General features: G+C 46.7%; 1 protein-coding gene across 3 annotated transcripts in view; it reads left to right on the forward strand.

Moving 5' to 3' along the window:
* Nucleotides 1–435: 435 nt before the first annotated feature.
* The window catches only part of uvrag (UV radiation resistance associated gene), a 334,856-nt gene continuing 315,125 nt past the window's right edge, over nucleotides 436–20,166 (forward strand). The window contains exons 1-2 of one of the 3 annotated variants that reach the window (XM_041198894.1): nucleotides 437–664; nucleotides 10,355–10,554. In XM_041198894.1, the coding sequence (XP_041054828.1) occupies nucleotides 10,525–10,554 (30 nt within the window). In that variant the 5' untranslated portion in view covers nucleotides 437–664; nucleotides 10,355–10,524. Of the gene's footprint in view, nucleotides 665–10,354; nucleotides 10,555–20,166 lie in introns of all 3 variants that reach the window. The other 2 variants (XM_041198896.1, XM_041198893.1) reach the window with 2 other exon arrangements.

Consider the following 20,166-nt stretch of genomic DNA (forward strand, 5'->3'; position numbering starts at 1 on the left):
TGAATCTGGAACCGAAACAAAAAATGCTTAGAAAAACTCAGCCGGTCTGACAGCATCTGTGGGGAGAGAGACAATGTTAAACTTTGGAGTCCGTGTGACTCTTCAGACTCTGCAGAGTTATTCCAGCATTTTTTGTGTTTGGGTTTCTGTTGACCTTTGCGCTCTCTGGCCCCTCCCCCTTCCTCCAGGCGCGTCCCTGCGTTCACCAGGCCGCGCAGGCGCGGTGGCGCATATTAAGCGTCCCTGGTCACCTGACTCCCCACCAACCGCCGGACGCGTGCCGGCAGAGACTGATTGACAGCTGCCGGGCCGGCCGACCAATCCACGATGGGTCCTATACCTATTGGCGCCGCCCCCACGTGTGTCCCCAGCGGATCGACCAATGGGAATCTGCGGATCGTTCGCGCGCGTGCGCGATGTTGATGGAAGGGGTTTGTGGGGGCCGGGGGGGAGGTGGCAGTTGTTGTTGTTCCTGTGAGGAGATTGAAGGGAAAGCGCGGAGGCGACGCGGTCGCCATCCTTGCCCAGACTCTGCGAGCTTCATTACTCGGCCCCCGAGCAGAAAGTCGGCAGGTTCGGCGCCCATGTGAAGTGCGACACGGCGATGAACGCCAGGAATGTCAGTTCATCCCGGGCGGTTCACGTCGAGTTAAGCTCCCAACAGGTAAGAGCCGGGCTCCGGGATGGCTGGGGGCGGGGAGCGGTGTGTAATGGGGTGGGTGTGGAACTTGGGGAGTGAGGGGGAGGGAGAAGGGGGGGGGGGGGGAGGGAGAAGGGGGGGGGGGGGGGGGGGGAGAAGGGGGGGGGGGGAGGGAGAAGGGGAGAGAGAAAGGGGGGTGGGAGAGGAGGGAGGGGAGGAGGGAGGAGAGGGGAGAGAGGAGAGAGGAGAGAGGGGAGAGGGGAGGGGGGAGTGGAGGGGGGAGGGGAGGGGAGGAGAGAGGGGAGAGGAGAGAGGGGAGGGGAGGGGAGGAGTGGGAGAGGGGAGGAGAGAGGGGAGGGGAGGGGGGAGGGGAGGGGAGGGGAGGAGTGGGAGGGGGGAGGAGAGAGGGGAGGGGAGGGGAGGAGTGGGAGGGGGGAGGAGAGAGGGGAGGGGAGGGGGGGAGGGGAGGGAGGAGAGAGGGGAGAGGAGAGAGGGGAGGGGAGGGGAGAGTGGGAGGGGGGGAGGAGAGAGGGGAGGGGAGGGGGGAGGGGAGGGGAGGGGAGGGGAGGGGGGAGGGGAGGGGAGGGGAGGAGTGGGAGGGGGGAGGAGAGAGGGGAGGGGAGGAGAGGGAGGGAGGGGGAGGAGAGAGGGGAGGGGAGGGGGGAGGGGAGGGGAGGAGAGGGAGGGGAGGAGAGAGGGGGGAGGGGAGGGGAGAGAGGGGGGAGGGGAGGAGAGAGGGGAGGAGAGAGGGGAGGAGGGGAGGGGAGGAGAGGGGGGAGGGGAGGAGAGGGGGGAGGGGAGGGGAGGAGAGGGAGGGGGGAGGGGAGGAGAGGGAGGGGAGGAGAGAGGGGAGGGGGGAGGGGAGGAGAGAGGGGAGGAGGGAGGGGGGAGGGGAGGGAGGGGAGGAGAGGGAGGGGAGGGGGGAGGGGAGGAGAGAGGGGAGGGGGGAGGGGAGGAGAGAGGGGAGGGAGAGGGGAGGAGGGAGGGAGGGGGGAGGGGAGGAGGGAGGGAGGGGGGAGGGGAGGGGAGGGAGGAGAGAGGGGGGAGGGAGAGAAGGGGGGTGTGGCTCTGTGAATTGCGGGGGGTGGGTCTGTGAATTGCGGGGGGTGGGGGTTAGGGGGCCCTCTGAATTGCTGGGGGGCTGGTGAGGGGGCCCTGTGAATTGAAGGAAGTGAGGGAGAGGTCCCTGTGAGTTGGGGGGGGGGGACTTGGTGAGGGGGCCCTGTGAATTGGGGGGGGGACTTGGTGAGGGGGCCCTGTGAATTGGGGGGGGGGGACTTGGTGAGGGGGCCCTGTGAATTGGGGGGGGGACTTGGTGAGGGGGCCCTGTGAATTGGGGGGGGGACTTGGTGAGGGGGCCCTGTGAATTGAGGGGGGGACTTGGTGAGGGGGCCCTGTGAATTGAGGGGGTGACTTGGTGAGGGGGCCCTGTGAATTGAGGGGGTGACGGTGAGGGGGCCCTGTGAATTGTGGGGGGGGACTTGGTGAGGGGGCCCTGTGACTTGGTGAGGGGGCCCTGTGACTTGGTGAGGGGGCCCTGTGACTTGGTGAGGGGGCCCTGTGACTTGGTGAGGGGGCCCTGTGACTTGGTGAGGGGGCCCTGTGACTTGGTGAGGGGGCCCTGTGACTTGGTGAGGGGGCCCTGTGACTTGGTGAGGGGGCCCTGTGACTTGGTGAGGGGGCCCTGTGACTTGGTGAGGGGGCCCTGTGACTTGGTGAGGGGGCCCTGTGACTTGGTGAGGGGGCCCTGTGACTTGGTGAGGGGGCCCTGTGACTTGGTGAGGGGGCCCTGTGACTTGGTGAGGGGGCCCTGTGACTTGGTGAGGGGGCCCTGTGACTTGGTGAGGGGGCCCTGTGACTTGGTGAGGGGGCCCTGTGACTTGGTGAGGGGGCCCTGTGACTTGGTGAGGGGGCCCTGTGACTTGGTGAGGGGGCCCTGTGACTTGGTGAGGGGGCCCTGTGACTTGGTGAGGGGGCCCTGTGACTTGGTGAGGGGGCCCTGTGACTTGGTGAGGGGGCCCTGTGACTTGGTGAGGGGGCCCTGTGACTTGGTGAGGGGGCCCTGTGACTTGGTGAGGGGGCCCTGTGACTTGGTGAGGGGGCCCTGTGACTTGGTGAGGGGGCCCTGTGACTTGGTGAGGGGGCCCTGTGACTTGGTGAGGGGGCCCTGTGACTTGGTGAGGGGGCCCTGTGACTTGGTGAGGGGGCCCTGTGACTTGGTGAGGGGGCCCTGTGACTTGGTGAGGGGGCCCTGTGACTTGGTGAGGGGGCCCTGTGACTTGGTGAGGGGGCCCTGTGACTTGGTGAGGGGGCCCTGTGACTTGGTGAGGGGGCCCTGTGACTTGGTGAGGGGGGGGGGGACTTGGTGAGCGGGCCCTGTAAATTGGGGGGGGGGGACTTGGTGAGCGGGCCCTGTAAATTGAAGGGAGTGAGGGAGAGGTCCCTGTGAATTGGCAGGGGAGGTGGTGAGGGAGAGGTCCCTGTGAATTGGCGGGGGAGGTGGTGAGGGGGCCCTGTGAATTGGGGGGGGAGGTGGTGAGGGGGCCCTGTGAATTGGGGGGATGGTGGTGGGGGGGCCCTGTGAATTGGGGGGGCTGTTGAGCGGGGGCCCTATGAATTGGGGAGGGAGGTGTGAGCCTTTGTTTGGGGCGAGAGTGTGTGTTTGGGGGGTGGAGCGGGGGCAGAATCAGGGTGACGGAGCCTGTGATTTGTGGGTGAGGGGGGCAGCCTCTGCTGGGGCAGTGCGTGTGGGACGGGGTGTCAAGAGTGTGAAGGGCATTGGGAGGCTGTGTTTGGGGATGGGGGTGAATGTGAGGGGTTGCCTTCCCTGGAAAGAGTGGGGGTGGGTGGAGGGGGAATGAATGGAGAGCCCTTGCTGGACTTTGTAAAGACTGATGCAAAGTATTCATTTAATACCTCAGATATGCCCACTAACTTCATTTATAAATCTCTTTTTGGTCGCCAATAGGACCTCTATTACCTTTTTACTATTTATAAGCCTATAGAATACGTCGGTTTCCTCACTTATGCTAACTGCCAGCCTCTTTTCACACTTCCCCCTTTGCTTCTTTTATTTACTTATTCATTTTTTTTTCTCTGAACTTTCTGTATTTAGCTTAGATTTGAATTGTATTTTCCACCTGACGTGTCATCAGGCCACTTTTTTCTCCTTTGTCACTCGGGGAGCACTGGATTTGTTTGCCCTACGTTTCCCTTTTGAGTCCATATACCTTGACCGTGTCTGAATCATCTCTTCTTTGAAGGTAGCCCAGAGATCAGCTACTCTTATAACAAAAATAAAAATACCTGGAAAAACTCAGCAGGTCTGACAGCAGCTGCGGAGAGGAACACAGTTAACGTTTCGAGTCCGTATGACTCTTCAACAGCTACTCTTATTCCTGCCAACCTTTGACTCCAAGTTATTTGGCCCAGATCTGTTCTTTTCCCCATTGAAGTTGGCTTTTCCCCCAGTTAATTTTTCCTAATCTAGCTTGTTCTTTGTCATTTTCCTTAATCAACCTAAACTTATGATCACTGTCCCGTAAATGTTCTCCGACTGACATTTGAAGCATTTGACCTACCTCGTTCCCAAGGACCAGGTCTAACAGTACCACCGCCTTTGTTGGATGGAAGCATACTGCTGTAGAAAATTTTCCTGAGCACACTGCGGACACTCGTGCCCCCTCTCTGTTCTTTACACTAAAACCATTCCACTCTAGATTTGGATAATTAAACTTCTCCATTATAAATACTTTATAATTTTTGGACCCCTCTATGTAATTTCTTTGCAAAATTGTTTCTCTACACTCTTCCTACTAGTTGGGGGCCTATGGACCATACCAAGCAATGTAATTGCATCTTTTTGGCTTCAGAGCTCTAGCTGAATAGATTCTGCCCTTGGGCCCCTCTGGGTTGTGCTCTCTGTCAGCACTGCAGTGCTCTCTTTTATCAATACTATCACCCCTCCCCCTTTTCTTCCTTTACTTTCTTTCTTGAATACCTTGTATCCTGGGGTGTTTAACACCCAGCCCTGCCCATCTTTAAGCCAGGTCTCTGTTATAGTGACAACATCATATTGCCACATGGTAATTTTTTAGTTTCTTTAATTCATTCACGGGATGTGGGCTCAGCTGGTTGGGCCAGCATTTATTGCCCATCCCTGGTTGCCCTTGGGAAGGTGGTGGTGAGCTGCCTTCTTGAACCTCTGCAGTCCATGTGGTGTAGGTACACCTACAGTGCTGTTAGGGAGGGAGTTTTAGGATTCCGACCCAGCCACGGTGAAGGGATGGTGAGTGGCTTGGAGGGGAAGTTTCAGGCAGCGGTGTTCCCATCTGTCTGCTGCCCCTGTCCTTCTAGATGGTAGTGGTTCTGGGTATGGAAGGTGCTATCGAAGGAGCCTTGGTGAATTCCTGCAGTACATCTTGTAGATGGTATACACTGCTGCCACTGTGTGTTGGTGTTGGAGGGAATGAATATTTGTGGATGTGGTGCCAATCAAGCAGGCTGCTTTGTCCTGGTTGGTGTCAGCCTTCTCGTGCTGTGGGAACTGCACTTATCCAGGCAAATGGGGAGTATTCCATCACACTCCTGGCTTGTGCCTTGTAGGTGGTGGACAGGCTTTGGGGGAGTCAGAAGATGAGTTACTCATTGCAGGATTCTTAACCTCTCCCCTGTTCTTGTAGCCACAGTATTTAGCTAGCCCAGTTCATTTCTGGCCAATGGTAACCCCCAGGATGTTGCTAGAGGGGGATCCAGTGATGGTAATGCAATTGAAAGTCAAGGGGCGATGGTTAGATTCTCTCTTGTTGGAGATGGTCACTGCCTGGCACTTGTGTGGCATGAATGTTACTTGCCACTTGTCAGCCCAAGCCTGTATTTTGTCCAGGTCTTGCTGCATTTGGATGTGGACTGCTTCGGTATCTGAGGAGTTGTGAATGGTGCTGAACATTGTGCAATCATCAGTGAACATCCCCACTTCTGACCTTATGATGGAAGGAAGGTCATTGATGAAGTAGTTGAAGATGGTTGGGCGTAGGACATTACCCTGAGGAACTCTTGCAGTGTTGTCCTGGAGCTGAGATGACTGACCTCCAACAATTACAACCATTTTCCTTTGTGCTAGGTATGACTCCCACCAGCAGAGAGTTTTCCCCTGATTCCCAATGACTCCACTTCGGCTAGGGCTCCTTGATGACACACTCGACCAAATGCAGCCTTGATGTCAAGGCCACTCAATCTCAGCTCACCTCGGGAGTTCAGCTTTTTTTGTCCATATTTGAACTAAGGCTGTAATGAAGTCAGGAGCTGAGTGGCCCTGGCAGAACCCAAACTGGGCGTCAGTGAACAGGTTATTGCTAAGCAAGTGCTGCTTGATAGCACTGTTGATGACTCCTTCCATTACTTTACTGATCGAGAGTAGACTGATGGAGCAGTAATTGGCCGGGTTGGATTTGTCCTGATTGTTGTGTACAGGACAAACCTGGGCAATTTTTCACATAACCGGTAGATGCCAGTGTTGTTGCTGTATTGGAACAGCTTGGCTAGGGGTGCGGCAAGTTCTGGAGTACAAGTCTTCAGTACTATTTCCAGAATATTGTCAGGGCCCATCAGCTTTGCAGTATCCAGTGCTTTCAGCCATTTCTTGATATCACGTGGAGCGAAATGAACTGGCTGAAGACTGGCATCCGTGATGCTGGGGACCGCCAAAGGAGGTTGAGGTGGATCATCCACTTGGTACTTATGACTGAAGATTGTAGCAAATGTTTCAGCCTTATCTTTTGCACTGATGTGCTGGGCTCCTCCATCATTGAAGATAGGGATGTTTGTGGAGCCTCCTCCATTGAATTGTTTAATTGTCCACCACCATTCATGACTGGATGTGGCAGGACTGTGGAGCTTAGATCTGATCTGTTAGTTGTTAGATAGTTTAGCCCTGGATATCACTTTAGCGTTTGGCATGCAAGCAGTCCTGTGTTAAAGCTTCACCAGGTTGACACCTCATTTTTAGATATGCCTGGTGCTGCTCCTGCACTCTTCATTGAACCAGAGGTCGAATCCCTGGCTTGATGGTAGTGGCAGAGTGGGGATATGCCGGGCCATGAGGTTAAAGATTGTGTTTGAGTACAATTCTGGTGCCTCACAGATGCCCAGTCTTGAGTTGCTAGATGTGTTCGAAATTTATTTCTTTTAGCATAGTGGTCATGCCACGCAGGGCGGAGGGTATCCTCAATGTGAAGGCGGGACTTTGTCTTCACAATGACTGTGCGGTGGTACCCTACCGACACTGTCATGGACAGGTATACCTGCTGCAGGCAGGTTGGTGAGGATGAAGTCAAGTGTGTTTTTCCCCTCATGTTGGTTCCCTCACCACCTGCCGCAGACCCAGTCTAGCAGCTGTGTCGCTTAGGACTCAGCCAGCTCAGTCAGTAGTGGTGCTACCTAGCCACTCTTGGTGATGGACATTGAAGTCCCTGACCCAGAGTACTTTCTGCACCCTTGCCACCCTCAGGGCATGCTTCAAGTGGCGTTCAACATGGAGTAGCACTGAGGGAGGGTGGTACATGGTAATTAGCAGGAGGTTTCCTTGCCCATGTTTGATCTGATGCCATGAGACTTCATGGTGCCCGGAGTCGATGTTGAGGACTCCCAGGGCAACTCCCTCCTTATTGTATAGCACTGTGCTGCCACCTCTGCTGGGCCTGTCCTACTGGTGGGTTGGACATACCCTGGGATGGTGATGATGGTGTCTGGGATATTATCTGTAAGGTATGATTCTGAGAGTATGACTGACTAGTCTGTGAGACAGCTCTCCCAATTTTGCTACTCGCTCCCAGATGTTAGTAAGGAGGACTTTGCAGGGTCGATAGGGCTGAGATTGCAGTTGTCGTTTCTGGTGCCGAGGTCGATGCTGGGTGGTCCATCCAGTTTCATCCTTTTTTGTGCTTTGTCAGGGTTTGTTTCAGCTGAGTGGCTTGCTCAGCCATCTCAGAGAAAAGTTAATGAAATTGCTGTAGGTCTGGAGTCACATGTAGGCTGGACTAGGTAAGGATGGCAAATATCCTTCCCTAAAGGATGTTAGTTTTTATGACAATCATTAAACTTTTAATTCCAATTTTATTCTAATTTATTGGAATTTATTTTATTCCGTGGACCTGGATTCAAACCCTGGTCACCAAAGCATTACCCTGGATCTCTGGATTACTGGCCCATCGACAATACCACTACGCTATCGCGTCCCTGCAATCTGCACCTGTAACTCACTAATCTTATTTACCACACTCCCGACATTCACAAACATGCACAGTAACCCCGATTTTAGCCTCCCTTGCTATCCCCTTTACTCTGAGCCCCATTTATTAACTTATTTCCTATTCTAGTGCTATCTATCTCTCCAAGTATTGTGTCCCTTGGTATTCCTCTCCAATATTATCTGTTGATTCCCACACCCCTGCTGAATTAGTTTAAACCCTTCCCAACAGCACAAGCAGATCATCCCACAAGGAACTCTACCCTGGCTCTCTTCTGGTGCAATGGGCCTGTACAAGTCCCATCTTCCCCAGAGCTGGTCCCAGTGTGCCAAGAATCCAAAGCTCTCCTACCTGCACCATCTTTCCAGCCACGCATTCTTCTTCTGTTTTATCGTCCTATTCCTGTACTCGCGCATGACACCGAAAGTAATCCAGCGATGGCTATTTTTTTTGAGGCCTTGCCTGCTAATTTTCTACCCACTTCCCTAAATTCAGACTGCAGGACCACATCCCTTTTTCTACCTATGTCATCAGTACAGATGTGCATCACGACTGCTGGCCTTTTACCCTCCTTTGTCAGGGTGCTTTGTCGCTGCTCAGTGACATCCTTGACCCTGGCACCAGCAAGGCAACACACCGTCCTGGATTTAAGTGTGGCCATGGAAATGCCTATCTATTCCCTTATTGAATTACCTATAACTATTGTTCTTCCAGGCTTCCTTGTACCCCCCCTGTACAGCTGAGCCACCTGTGGTGCCAATGACTTAGCTCTGGCTGCATTCCCCAGATGAACCATCACTCTCATCGGTACTCAGAGCAAGATACTGGTAGGAGAGTGGCATGTACTCCGGGTCTCATATTCCACTTGCCTGTTCCTTTCGAGGAGGCCATTCTGCCCATCCTGTACTGACTCTACTTTAGAGGTATCCAAGTTGTTCCCCAGCCCCTGCTCTTTGCCCATAGCCCTGTATTTTTGTTTGTCTTGCTTCAAGTCTTTATCCAATTTCCTTTTTGATGTTGTTGGATTTTCTTATACTGTTCTTTCGGTGTATTTCAAATCATAATTTGCTGTTCTGTTTAAAAAAAAATGTTTCCTTGTGTTGTCTCTGGTTCTTTTGCCAATCACCTTTAATCTATGTTCCTCTACCTTCTGATCCCCTGCCACTGCAAACAATTTCTCCTCATTTACGCATCAAATCCATTCATGACTTAGTACACTCCTATCAAATTTCTGAGAAACTTCTCTGCTGCAAAGAGAACAATCCCGGCTTTTCCAGTCTCTCCACTTAACTGAATTCGCTCATTCTTGGTTCTATCCTAGTCAATGTCCTCCAGGACATGTAAGTACCTGTAAGTGATTAGTAATAGTCCACAGAGGACCATAGGCATTTTTCTCCACGAGAGGGAGAGATAATCGGTTATATATAGCTGACATCCTTAGTGTGCTGCTCAGAATTGAACACTACTCCAGCTAGGCCTAACTTGTACTTGACAGAGAGTTAGCAGAACTTGCTTGTTTTAATACTCTACTTTAAAAAGCGTCAAGGATCCCACGTGCTTTTTAACAGCCTTCTGAATTTGTCCTACCATCTCTCCCACATTTTGTATACACACACCCCAGGTCTCCCTTCTTGCACATGCTTTAGAATTGTACCATTTAGTTCATATTGGCTTTCCTCAGAATACAGGGCATGCAGGCTGGCACATTGGGGGCACACAGTCAGTCATTGTTTACAATACTTATTGGTATTTGTTGGATAGTAGAAGCAAAACCTTATTGTATTATACTAATAGTGATGAGATATTAAATATATCAAGGTGACCGCTACTTGCACTTTTGCATTTGGGTATTGAAGGGCAGCTTGCGTGTCTGTCAATCATGACAAGCAAGAATTTAAACAAGTTCCCTCTTTGTTAAAAGACAGTCATTTCTGCATATTCCTGATAACCAACTGTTCATTTGATAAACTAGCAGCAACTGTCACCATTCATTGTGTTTTGGCGTGGATGGCATCATGTGCCAATTACATAAGACACTGACTATTGTATCAGTGAATTTGATGTATGTTTAGAGAGATGCGCACTACAAAGGACTGCTAGGTGCCATATATGTGTACTTGGACTCAGTTAATTATCCATAGCTGTTTTGGTTTACAGTGCCATCTGAACCCACAATGTTTGTGTTTTCTTGTTGCCATTTCCATTCTGTACATTTCCAGTGCCTTTCCCTTATAAAAGCAAAATACTTAGGATGCTGGAAATCTGAATTAAAAAGACAAGATGCTGGAAAAACTTAGGTCTGGCAGCATCTGTGGAGAGAGAAAGAGAGTTAAAGTTTTGAGTCTGTTTCCTCTGGAGAAGTCATACGAATTCATAACGTTAACTCTTTCTCTCACCACAGATGCTGCCAGGCCTGCTGAATTGTTCCAGTACTTTTGTTTTTAATTCCCGTATCCTTTTTCCATAGTTTCTGAAGAGAACATGATAGCGGATGTTGTGCATGTTGCTGCAACAAAAGCAAAATATTTGGATGCTGGAAATCTGAAATAAAAATAGCAAATGCTGGAAATATCCAGCATGTCAGGCAACATCTGTGGGGAGGTAAACAGAGTTAACGTTTCAAGCTAATGACCTCTCATGAGAACTGATCTCCACATGTTACCTGATGTGAGTATTTCCAGCACACTGTTATTTCATGTGTTGCTGTTTGATATGCATTGCTTTGCAGGCTATCTATTACTTTTTCAATAGATCAGATTGGATATATTTGTCTGCTGGCTCATTAGTCTAATGTTTATTGAATAAAATTATATAATAACTGGGTATTACTTAGTGCAAGTGAACAGTTGACAGTGATCCTAATGGTTCAATATAGTATTGATACAATATAATTGAAACGTTAGGTATTGTGACCTTACTGTGAGAAGTTATGTAAATTATTGAACTGTTCTGCCCCTTTTGGCCTTCAGTGATTTATATTCCTTGTGCAATCTTTCCTCTGGTAGTTGTTGGATATTACCAACTAATGTCGCTGTTATTGAATATGCTGTGTGCGGTGATGAGATTTTAAACTGGCTAATTGAGAATATTGCAGGGTCCATCTCGTCAGATGCTAGTAAGGTTGTGAACGCAATGAGAAAAGAAGTGGACCTTGTGTAATATCAAACTTTGGTTCTAAAGGCATGTAGATTATATGAAGAAGTAAAGAGAAGGCAGCTAAGTGCTGCCCTGATTTGAAAATCCTGGGTAATAGTGAGTTAGAGGAAGGATGCAGTAATGAACCTTCATTTCTGCATTGTGATAATGCGGGATATGGAGGATCTAATATCTTGAGATTAGGAGGGTCCATGTCCGTCACCTAAGAAAGGCTGAAGTCATTCAATTCCTATCTCCTGGAGAAAATGCTGAGGAGAAAGATGACACAGACCTTTAAATAATCCTTTCGATAAGAAGGAAGCAACCAAGCTATTTATCTTGGAATCGGAGCAGAGGAGCAAGCACAACATTTACAAGCCTTTAATCATGATTGGGAAAAGAAAACATGTTCACGCTCTTGAAATGTGAAAGAAGCTCCCAATCGAGCAGGCGTTTGATTTGGGATCAGTTAGTACCTTTCAACAGGAGTGCTCTCTGACGGATAGATTGATGAGTTATAAGGATTTAACGACACTAGTTTGAACTTTCATTCACTTCAGAAAAGTTTGGGGAAGGCAATAATCTGTTACCCAAAATCGGGCACCGAAAGCGAGAAATCCCCTACAGAAAGTTACTGCATGGGCTTGATCGGTTGAGTAGCTTTTCTTTGCTTCAGGTTTTCTTATGTTAAAATAGAGGAATATTGTAATGTTGAGAGAGGTATTGCAGAGTGTGTGAGGGGAATTGCCTGTGCTGAAGACTTTTTCTTTCCTTTAATTTTAGGAGTGCAAGATCGGTGTTTAAACTTGCATGATTTGGGAGCAGCATTTGGTCTTGAGTGAGATTTGGCTTGTTGGAATGAAAATAGCTGTGATGGTCAAGGAAGACCTTTGCCGGGCCTGAAGCTATAACTGGCTTTCTGATGACCAGAAAGCTATAAGGATAGCTCATGAGATTTGACACAGGCTGTAGCTTGATGTTCAATGAACTGTTGTGGGGAGATCAAACAGATAAGTGGGGAGGAAACAGCAGACAGCCAATGAAAGCTGAGGGACTCTAACTGTTCGATATTATAAAGTGTACTATTTGTACTGCAATTGCTTTTTAGTACAGTTCCTGCCGCTTAGTGCCCACACCTATCCCAAATAGCTGGATATATCTGGCAAATGGTGCTAGTTAATTGCCATTGTCTTGGGCGTCAATTACTAAGACGCTGCTTAAACCATTTTAAATGCGTTGACTTTTTTTGCTCAGTCCAGTTTAGTGTGGTACTAACTTTATTAAAGCTGAACGCTATCAGCTTCTATCTCTCTTTATAACATAAATAGAATCACAGAAACGAATAGAACTAAGCTATGATAGCAGATCTGGCATTAAATACAACACGATTGAAGTTGCCCAAAATGTACACAACCCCCTGCTAACAGTGTGAACAAGACTACAGTTTGCACTTCTAACAGCTAAGTGAGGCAGTCAGAGAGTGCAATCTTACCGCTTCAGTTGCTCCGTGAAAGCAGGAAATAATGTTCGTATTTGCTCTTCTCTCTCGAAACATAAATGTTTTCACTGTTATCATAAATAGGCATCAGGAATGATTTGAACTGCAGCATCGGTCTCAAAATATAATTGAACTAAATCTGCCCTTGAACTAATTTTGCCCCTAATACTTAGACCATATGTTATTTTTCAGAATGACTGTTTTGACCTTGCATCGCTCACCCTTAATACTTAATCCAGCATTATGGCATAGCCGAGGCTGTGGTTCACTAGGACTTTCCCTGACTTAGAGGATCTTGTTGTCAAACACTCACTGCCGTAGTTCTTAGAAGGCTGACCTGGCACGTGTGATCTGGAGTTGGATCTCCTCGCCAATGGTGGCCTATTTAGAGAGATGGCTACCAAGGTATAGGAAGTGCTCAACGTATTTTAGAATCTCTGACATATATGGGAGGTGGTGCATTTGGCTGACTGGGTGTGGGTTGCTATCAGTTTTTGTCTTGGTAAAATTTCAAGGACAGGCCAAGCCTCTTGCACACACAATTGAAGAGATTTGAGAGTTGTAGAGGTCTACAGCACAGAAAAAGGTCCTTCGGCCCATCGAGTCTGCGCCGGTCAAACAAGCACCTAACTCTTCTAATCCCATTTTCCAGCACTAGTCCCATAACCTTGTATGCCATGGCATTGCAAGTGCACATCGAAATACATCTTAAATGTTATGAGGGTTTCTGCCTCTACCACCCTTTCAGGCAGTGAGTTCCAGATCCCCAACACCCTCTGGGTGAAAAAATTCTTCCTCACGCTCCCTTCAAACCTCTTGCCCCTTACCTTAAACCTATGCCCTCTGGTTATTGATCCCTCCACCAAGGGGATAAGTTCCTTCCTGTTTACTCTATCTATGCCCCTCATAATTTTATATACCTCAATCATGTCCCCCCCGACCCCCCTCAATCTCCTCTACTCCAGGGAAAATAACCCCAGTTTATCCAATCTCTCCTCATAACTAAAACTCTCCAGCCCAGGCAACATCCTGATAAATCCCCTCTGCACTCTCTCTAGTGCAATCACATCCTTCCTATAATGTGGATTCCAGAACTGCACACAATACTCTAGCTGTGGCCTAACCAGCATTTTATACAGTTCCAGCATAACCTCCCAGCTCTTATATTCTATGCATCGACTAATAAAGGCAAGTATCCCATATGCCTTTTTAACCACCTTATCTACCTGTCCTGCTCCCTTAAGGGACCAGTGGACATGCACACCAAGGTCCCTCTGATCTTCGGTACTTCCCAGGGTCCTACCATTCGTTGTGTATTCCCGTGCCTTGTTTGTCCTGCCCAAGTGTATCACCTCACACTTATCCGGATTAAATTCCATTTGCCACTGGTCAGCCCATCTGACCAGGCTGTCTATATTCTCTTGTAATCTAAGGCTATCCTCCTCGGTATTTACCACCCCACCAATTTTCGTGTCATCCGCGAACTTACTGATCAACCTTCTACATTCAAGGCTTGCAAATCTGATGCAGAGTGGGAAATGACACAACAGTCATCCTGTACCATGTCGTTGCAGTATATCTATGATGGTCAGTTTAGATTTGGCACAAAGGTGACTGAGCTTAGAATATATTTAACGCTGACACCAGAAGGCAGTTGATCTTTGAGTTGAATAGCCACTGACAAGTAGATAGCCCCCATGCTATTTGCTTGACTCCAGTGTGGATTTTTGAAGGTATCTGTTTCATACTTCCCACTCGACACTTGCGGTCATAGCCTATGACTCAGGTCATAGCAAGCTTGCTTCTGATTCACAAGGTTCCTGGTTCGAGCCCCATTCCAAGGCTTGAGCATAAAAATCAAAGCCCGCAATCCAGTGCAGTTTGGAGGGAGTGCTGCGCAGTTGGAGGAGCCATCTTCTGGATGACTTGTTAAACGAGGGTGACTGATACTCTGGAACAAATTTAAGGGACGCTGGTCTGCACAATGGGCGGGGTGGGCCATTTTCTGGGCAACCTTTGAGTGTGTGGAGGAGGAGGGAGGTTGGGTGAGCCTCAGTGGGTGGGGGAGGGGGTTGCTGGAAAACATGAGGGCACGCCAATGGGAGAAGCACACACTGCGCATTGACAAGTATGCACTGTGCATGAGCAAGAACCGTTAACCAAAATTACAGGAAAAACAGCGTCCCGGCAGCAAACAACCCAGGACACGGGGACACATCTCAAATATGAGGCAGTTCTGTAAAGTCCGGGGTGGTTGGTCACCTGCATTAAACCAAGGCCTCATCCGCCTGCTTGGGTGGATGTAAAAGATCCTGTGGCCCATATTTATCCTTCAATCAGCATATTGATAAACTGGTTTTGAAATCATGCTGCTGTTAGTACGAGTTTGCTGAGTGGGAATTAGCTACTGCACTTCCTACATTACAGCAATGACTGACTACACTTCAAAAAGTATTTTGGTTGTAAAGTGCTTAGAGACATCTGGTGGCCGTGACAAGTGCTAGGTAAATGCAAGTCACTTTTTTTAACTGCCATGCCAGTAATAGCGATAAGATGCTTTGCTTAATTTATACAGGGAGTGGGTACTTGTTGCGAGTGAGCAGCTTCTGGAATATTTTCTTTGGTAAAATTAATTCCAGTAGTTTAGAAGGGTGGCACAGTTTGCTTTTGATATAGCTTTTAAAAGGGAATTGTTGCAGTGCCTGTTAACATTGACATTCTCTAGACAGAAGATTCCTCCACTTGTGAGGGAGATGTGAATTTAGGAGCAATAAATGTAAGCTGGTCAATAATTGGGATTTCAGGAGACACTGCTTTACGCAGAGGGTGAAAGGAATAGATGGATATGGTCATAGTGTTGAACTCAATTGTGGCAGGAGACTCTCAGGAGGACAGCGGAAACACTTAAGGGACGTCCTTGAAGCATCCTTGAAGAGGTCAAACATCCCTGTTGACTCATGGGAGCCTTTGGCTTGTGACTGACCAAAATGGGGAATGCTCATCTGCAAAGGCTTTGGGAATGTCCATAGGCAACGCAAGGCACCTGAGTGAGTGCACAAATCTCTGTGACCCATATACCCAACCCTTCAAGCACCTACTGCCCTGCATATGACAGAACCTGCAGATCAGGCTTTGGACTCACCTTTGTCGGAATTCATCAAACTGGAGTGGAAGCAAGTCACCCTTGATCCCGAAGGGCTGCTTCGGAACAAGTTAGATGTGTTAAGGTTGAAGTTGGCTCCTGTGGAGAACGAACACTGGCATGGACCAGTTGTGTCATATTGCCTTTTCTCTGTGCTGTAGATTCCATGTATTCAAACCAGCTCAGTTTTCCAGAATTGGGTGAATCATTTTTTTAATCCCAATGGTATTAAACAAGAAACATACAATATAGACTAGCTAGTTGGTCTTCAAAATTTAATTGTACTTGTAATGTTTTGGAGGGGAAAAGTCAAGGCAAAGTCTCTTTACAAATATTTATTTTTAATTCTGGTAACTATCTCTTTTTGGCAAGATATTCACTTAAGCTGAATGGAGGATCATTTAATTTCTTATGTCAAATGGTTGATTATATGTTATGTCTCTTTGCAGGAGAGATGTGAATAAATTAGTTAAGATAACAGAGGTATTTGGCAAAATCATAACAGGCGCTGCTCAGTAATTTGAGTGCTGCATCTTGGGAAGTGATTGCTAAAGTCTCCTCCCACAGATTGATTATAAATCAAATCAGCATGCTTAATGTTTTTAAATATGTTTCCACCTTTTCTCTGAAATCCCCTCTGCCTTGCTTGATTTTCCTAATTTTCTCACGCTTTTAGTCTTTCTAATCTTCCTTTCTTTAGCTTTCCTACATTCTTGGCTTACACTTTTATTCCCTGACTTGCGCTGGATGGTTTTAGCATCAGTTTTGATTTAATATCTCTCTTCATCTATTCAGCTCTGGTTTTCCTTTATTATTCCTATGCTGGAATATACCTGATTAGTACTCTTTCTGTTCCTTGTTTAGGTATTTCCCATTGCTGATTTATGGTTGTGTTTTTTTTGCAACTTGGGCATGGTTCCTTTATTTGGCTAGATTATGTTTTCTTTGTAGTGAAGTACAATCATTCTAGCCTTTTTTTGTTTTTGCTTCCTGTTTCTGCGTTAAGCAAACTTTAGTATCCTGGTCAGTGCTTCTAAAGGTCACTTAGTGACCTGGTATTTTTTCCCCAGGACTTGTTCAAGTACTGCCACTTTCCTTACCTGGAGTAGCAACTTATTCAGTGAGAATATAGTTGTGAACTCAGTGCAACAGAACAACTACCCTTTCTCACTTTAAATTATGCAGAAATAAAATAAACTTTTGAAGTAACCTGCAGTGATGAACCTATTCATACCTGTTCATCTATTTATCCAAAATGTTTTCCCTTAATATGCTCCCAGTCACGTGAATGAGGGATTCTCCTAAGACCAGTTCTCCATTTAATTGTTTAACCTTCGTGCTTTGAATTGATTTACTGTCTCACATTGGTCAAGATCAGTGGCTTTCAGAATGATCCATAAGGGCCCTCCCAAGTGGTCCGCAAACTGATCTGAATTGCAAATTGCTGAGGCCATATAAGAACAAGCAAGAATCATCAACCTCACGCTCTTGTGACATCATGCAAATAGACTGTTGTTGCCTGCGCTCATGACAACTTGTGTCATGCACACGGTAGATAATATCGTTTTACGAGCAAGATTTAAGTTACTGTTATATTGTTTAATATAGATGTAAGTATTAGTTTGAGATTGTGATTTTATAACAAGTCTCAAATGGATATGTTCTCTTCATATTAATGTTTTGTAGTATGGACATGTGTATACCTCTGTTTCTGGCATGAATTAATTATTTACTGTTTTATGAAATGTAGCAGCCACACAGTAAGCTCTCATAAACAGCCATGGGATAATGACCAGAATTTGTGGTGGTGATGTTGATTCAGGAATAACTATTGGCCAGGCCATTGAGGGAAACCTCCCATATGCTCTTCAAAATAGTGCCATGGGACCTTGTGTAACTGAGAGGGCAGGTGGGGTCTCATGTGAAAGATGATACTTCCAACAGCCCAGTACTGCACTGGAGTGTTAGCCTTGATTTTACTGCAATGTTCCAGGTGCGTTTTGCATTACACTTTTCATCGGTTTTCTTTGGGTGCTTCACTTGACCTGGTCAGCAGTAGGAAATGGAAATCAGTGCAAAATAATTTCACTCAATCTGCCAGAAAGTTCGTTCTTTCCGGTGTAAAAAGTTGATGCTACCTCAACTGTTTGTATGTATATGACTGACTGACCTCAATGTTATCTCAGATGTTGATACGTGCTATTTACCTGAGCTGCAGACTTGCATCACGGAGCTATGCAAATAGGCTATGCGCTCAGATATTGAGTGAGTTTTTGTTGGTAAAGCTGAACTTTGACATCAAAACCAAAAACAGCATCCAAGCTTTTTTTGGTAGAAGAAATAATAGTTGCTATTGTAAAGTTGGGAACACTTTGAAAATGAGAAGCATGATCAGAAGCCGACAGTGTTGTCAAACCACAAGTCAAATTGTATCTTGCTGCAAACCCTGTCATTTCACCACACAGCATGACTTCTGTCACAATGAACCTGATCAGTGGTCCAAGGTTTTCCTTTATTTTGGCCTATGCTGCCTATTCCAACTGTTATGTTGATACAACATAAACACTTAAGTGCTATAAAGCAGAAAAATTACAGGTCAGTTATAAATGTATGCATTTGATGTAGGAGGAAAGAGCTTGGTAGTAATTTAATATGGGGATCATCGTGGCATCTCTGAAGCACTCAAGCTATGTTCTTGTGGTTTGTAAAATGATGTTAGCTTCTTAGTTTGATACACAACAACACTCCTGTTCAAACATGTACATTGTCTATGCAGCTTATTTGTATTTGCTGAAATACGTCCTATTCATATAGAATTAGGGAAACTCAGCAGTGGGTTTGATGTGCCTTTCACCTCTACGATTTGAATTGAAGTTCCCAAACCAGTGGGGTGACAACTGACAGCTTTAAAGGGCTTTTGTGACATGATTTTGTGAAATCAAATTTTTTTACCAGGCACAGGTCTCTAATTTAAAACTGTTCTAATTAGTAATCTTCTCGCTTCCATGAACGTATTGATATAATAGTGGCTGCCCATGTGTTAGGGTCAATGTTCCCTCAACTTTTTTCATTGTGCTTATTCATTTAAATGTGTCAGTCCTTGAATATTTTTTGCAAGGCTGTGCAGGCATGGTACATGGCTGAACACAAGTTGGTTCATTTGTTATCGAATTTCCTGGGGTGCTATGTGGTCACATGGTCATACAGTTTAGGGGAAATGTTGACTGGGTACAAGCATATTGTAGGGCTATATTTGAATGAGTTTAACTCTGCACCTAATAACTACTTCATGCGGGAATGTCACATTGAAACGCTTATGCAGCAAGATCTGAATATCATTCAAGGTGAGCTTTATTTTTATTTGTACGGCTGGGGAAGCAGTTAGTTTGATGTTGAGTCCATTCAATGGCTTTGGGTGACACATGGTTGTGATGTCTACTAGGAATGATTGTCAGGGCAGGAGTTCAGTATATGTACGATGATCTGACATGGATGGCCACCGTCACGATTTGAACTGTACCTCCTGTTCCATTTGTGGAGCAAGTGGGCACATCTTTGCTGGTTGTTTAGATGTTCACCACTCTGGTCAGTTGCCATAAGACGTAGGAGCAGAAATATGCCATTCAGCCCATTGAGTCTGCTCCGTCATTCAATGATATCATGGCTGATCTGATAATCCACATCTCTACTTTCCTGCCTTTTACCCATAACCCTTGATTCCTTTACTGATTAAAAATCTGTCTATCTCAGCCTTGAATATACTGTTATGACACAGCAGTGTGTAAAGGCTGAGTTCAAATCCGAGAGGGCAACTTAACTGTCATAACCTATATTTTCAACTGGTATGTTTGAGATGCAGCTCTGCATTTGGAAATGAAACCACCAAGCCTCAAGAAGTTTTTTTTATATAAACTAAACATTTATTAATTTAACAAGAAATTAAACACATACCCATGTCTACAAATTACTACCATAATAACTTTTAAACAAATCCCCAAATTAATCACTCTTGGGTAAATCTTCACCAAGGCAACAATAACCCATAGACTTTAAACAGATACCAGGCAAAGCACAGTTGACCATACGAATTCAAAATGAGGCCCCTTGCATATTGGTTCCTTTGCAGACACAGTTGCTTAGATCTTACATGCCTCTGACCTACACATAGAAAACTCCTTTCTGTTTATACCTGGCTTTACCTTTGAATATAAATTCTTATTGTATCACTCGATCTTTGAACTCCACCTCTTCTAACAATAAAATCCCTTTCATAGCACCAATTTAATTTGTAATATAATCATATTGCTTGGTGTCTCCTAGCTAGGTGCAAGATTTTATTCTCTCCTTTTGAACGGTTTATTCAACAAATACAAATGTACTCTTCACCTTCTAGCCATACGTTTATCTAATTAACATCTCAAACTACTATACATAAAAGCACCCAGACTAGCTGGTTTTAATCTAACTAAGCCACACACAGACAAAGACCCTACTGCAAGTCCAA

This window comes from Carcharodon carcharias, chromosome 11, assembly GCF_017639515.1.
Source record: "Carcharodon carcharias isolate sCarCar2 chromosome 11, sCarCar2.pri, whole genome shotgun sequence".
In the NCBI taxonomy this organism is placed as follows: domain Eukaryota; kingdom Metazoa; phylum Chordata; class Chondrichthyes; order Lamniformes; family Lamnidae; genus Carcharodon; species Carcharodon carcharias.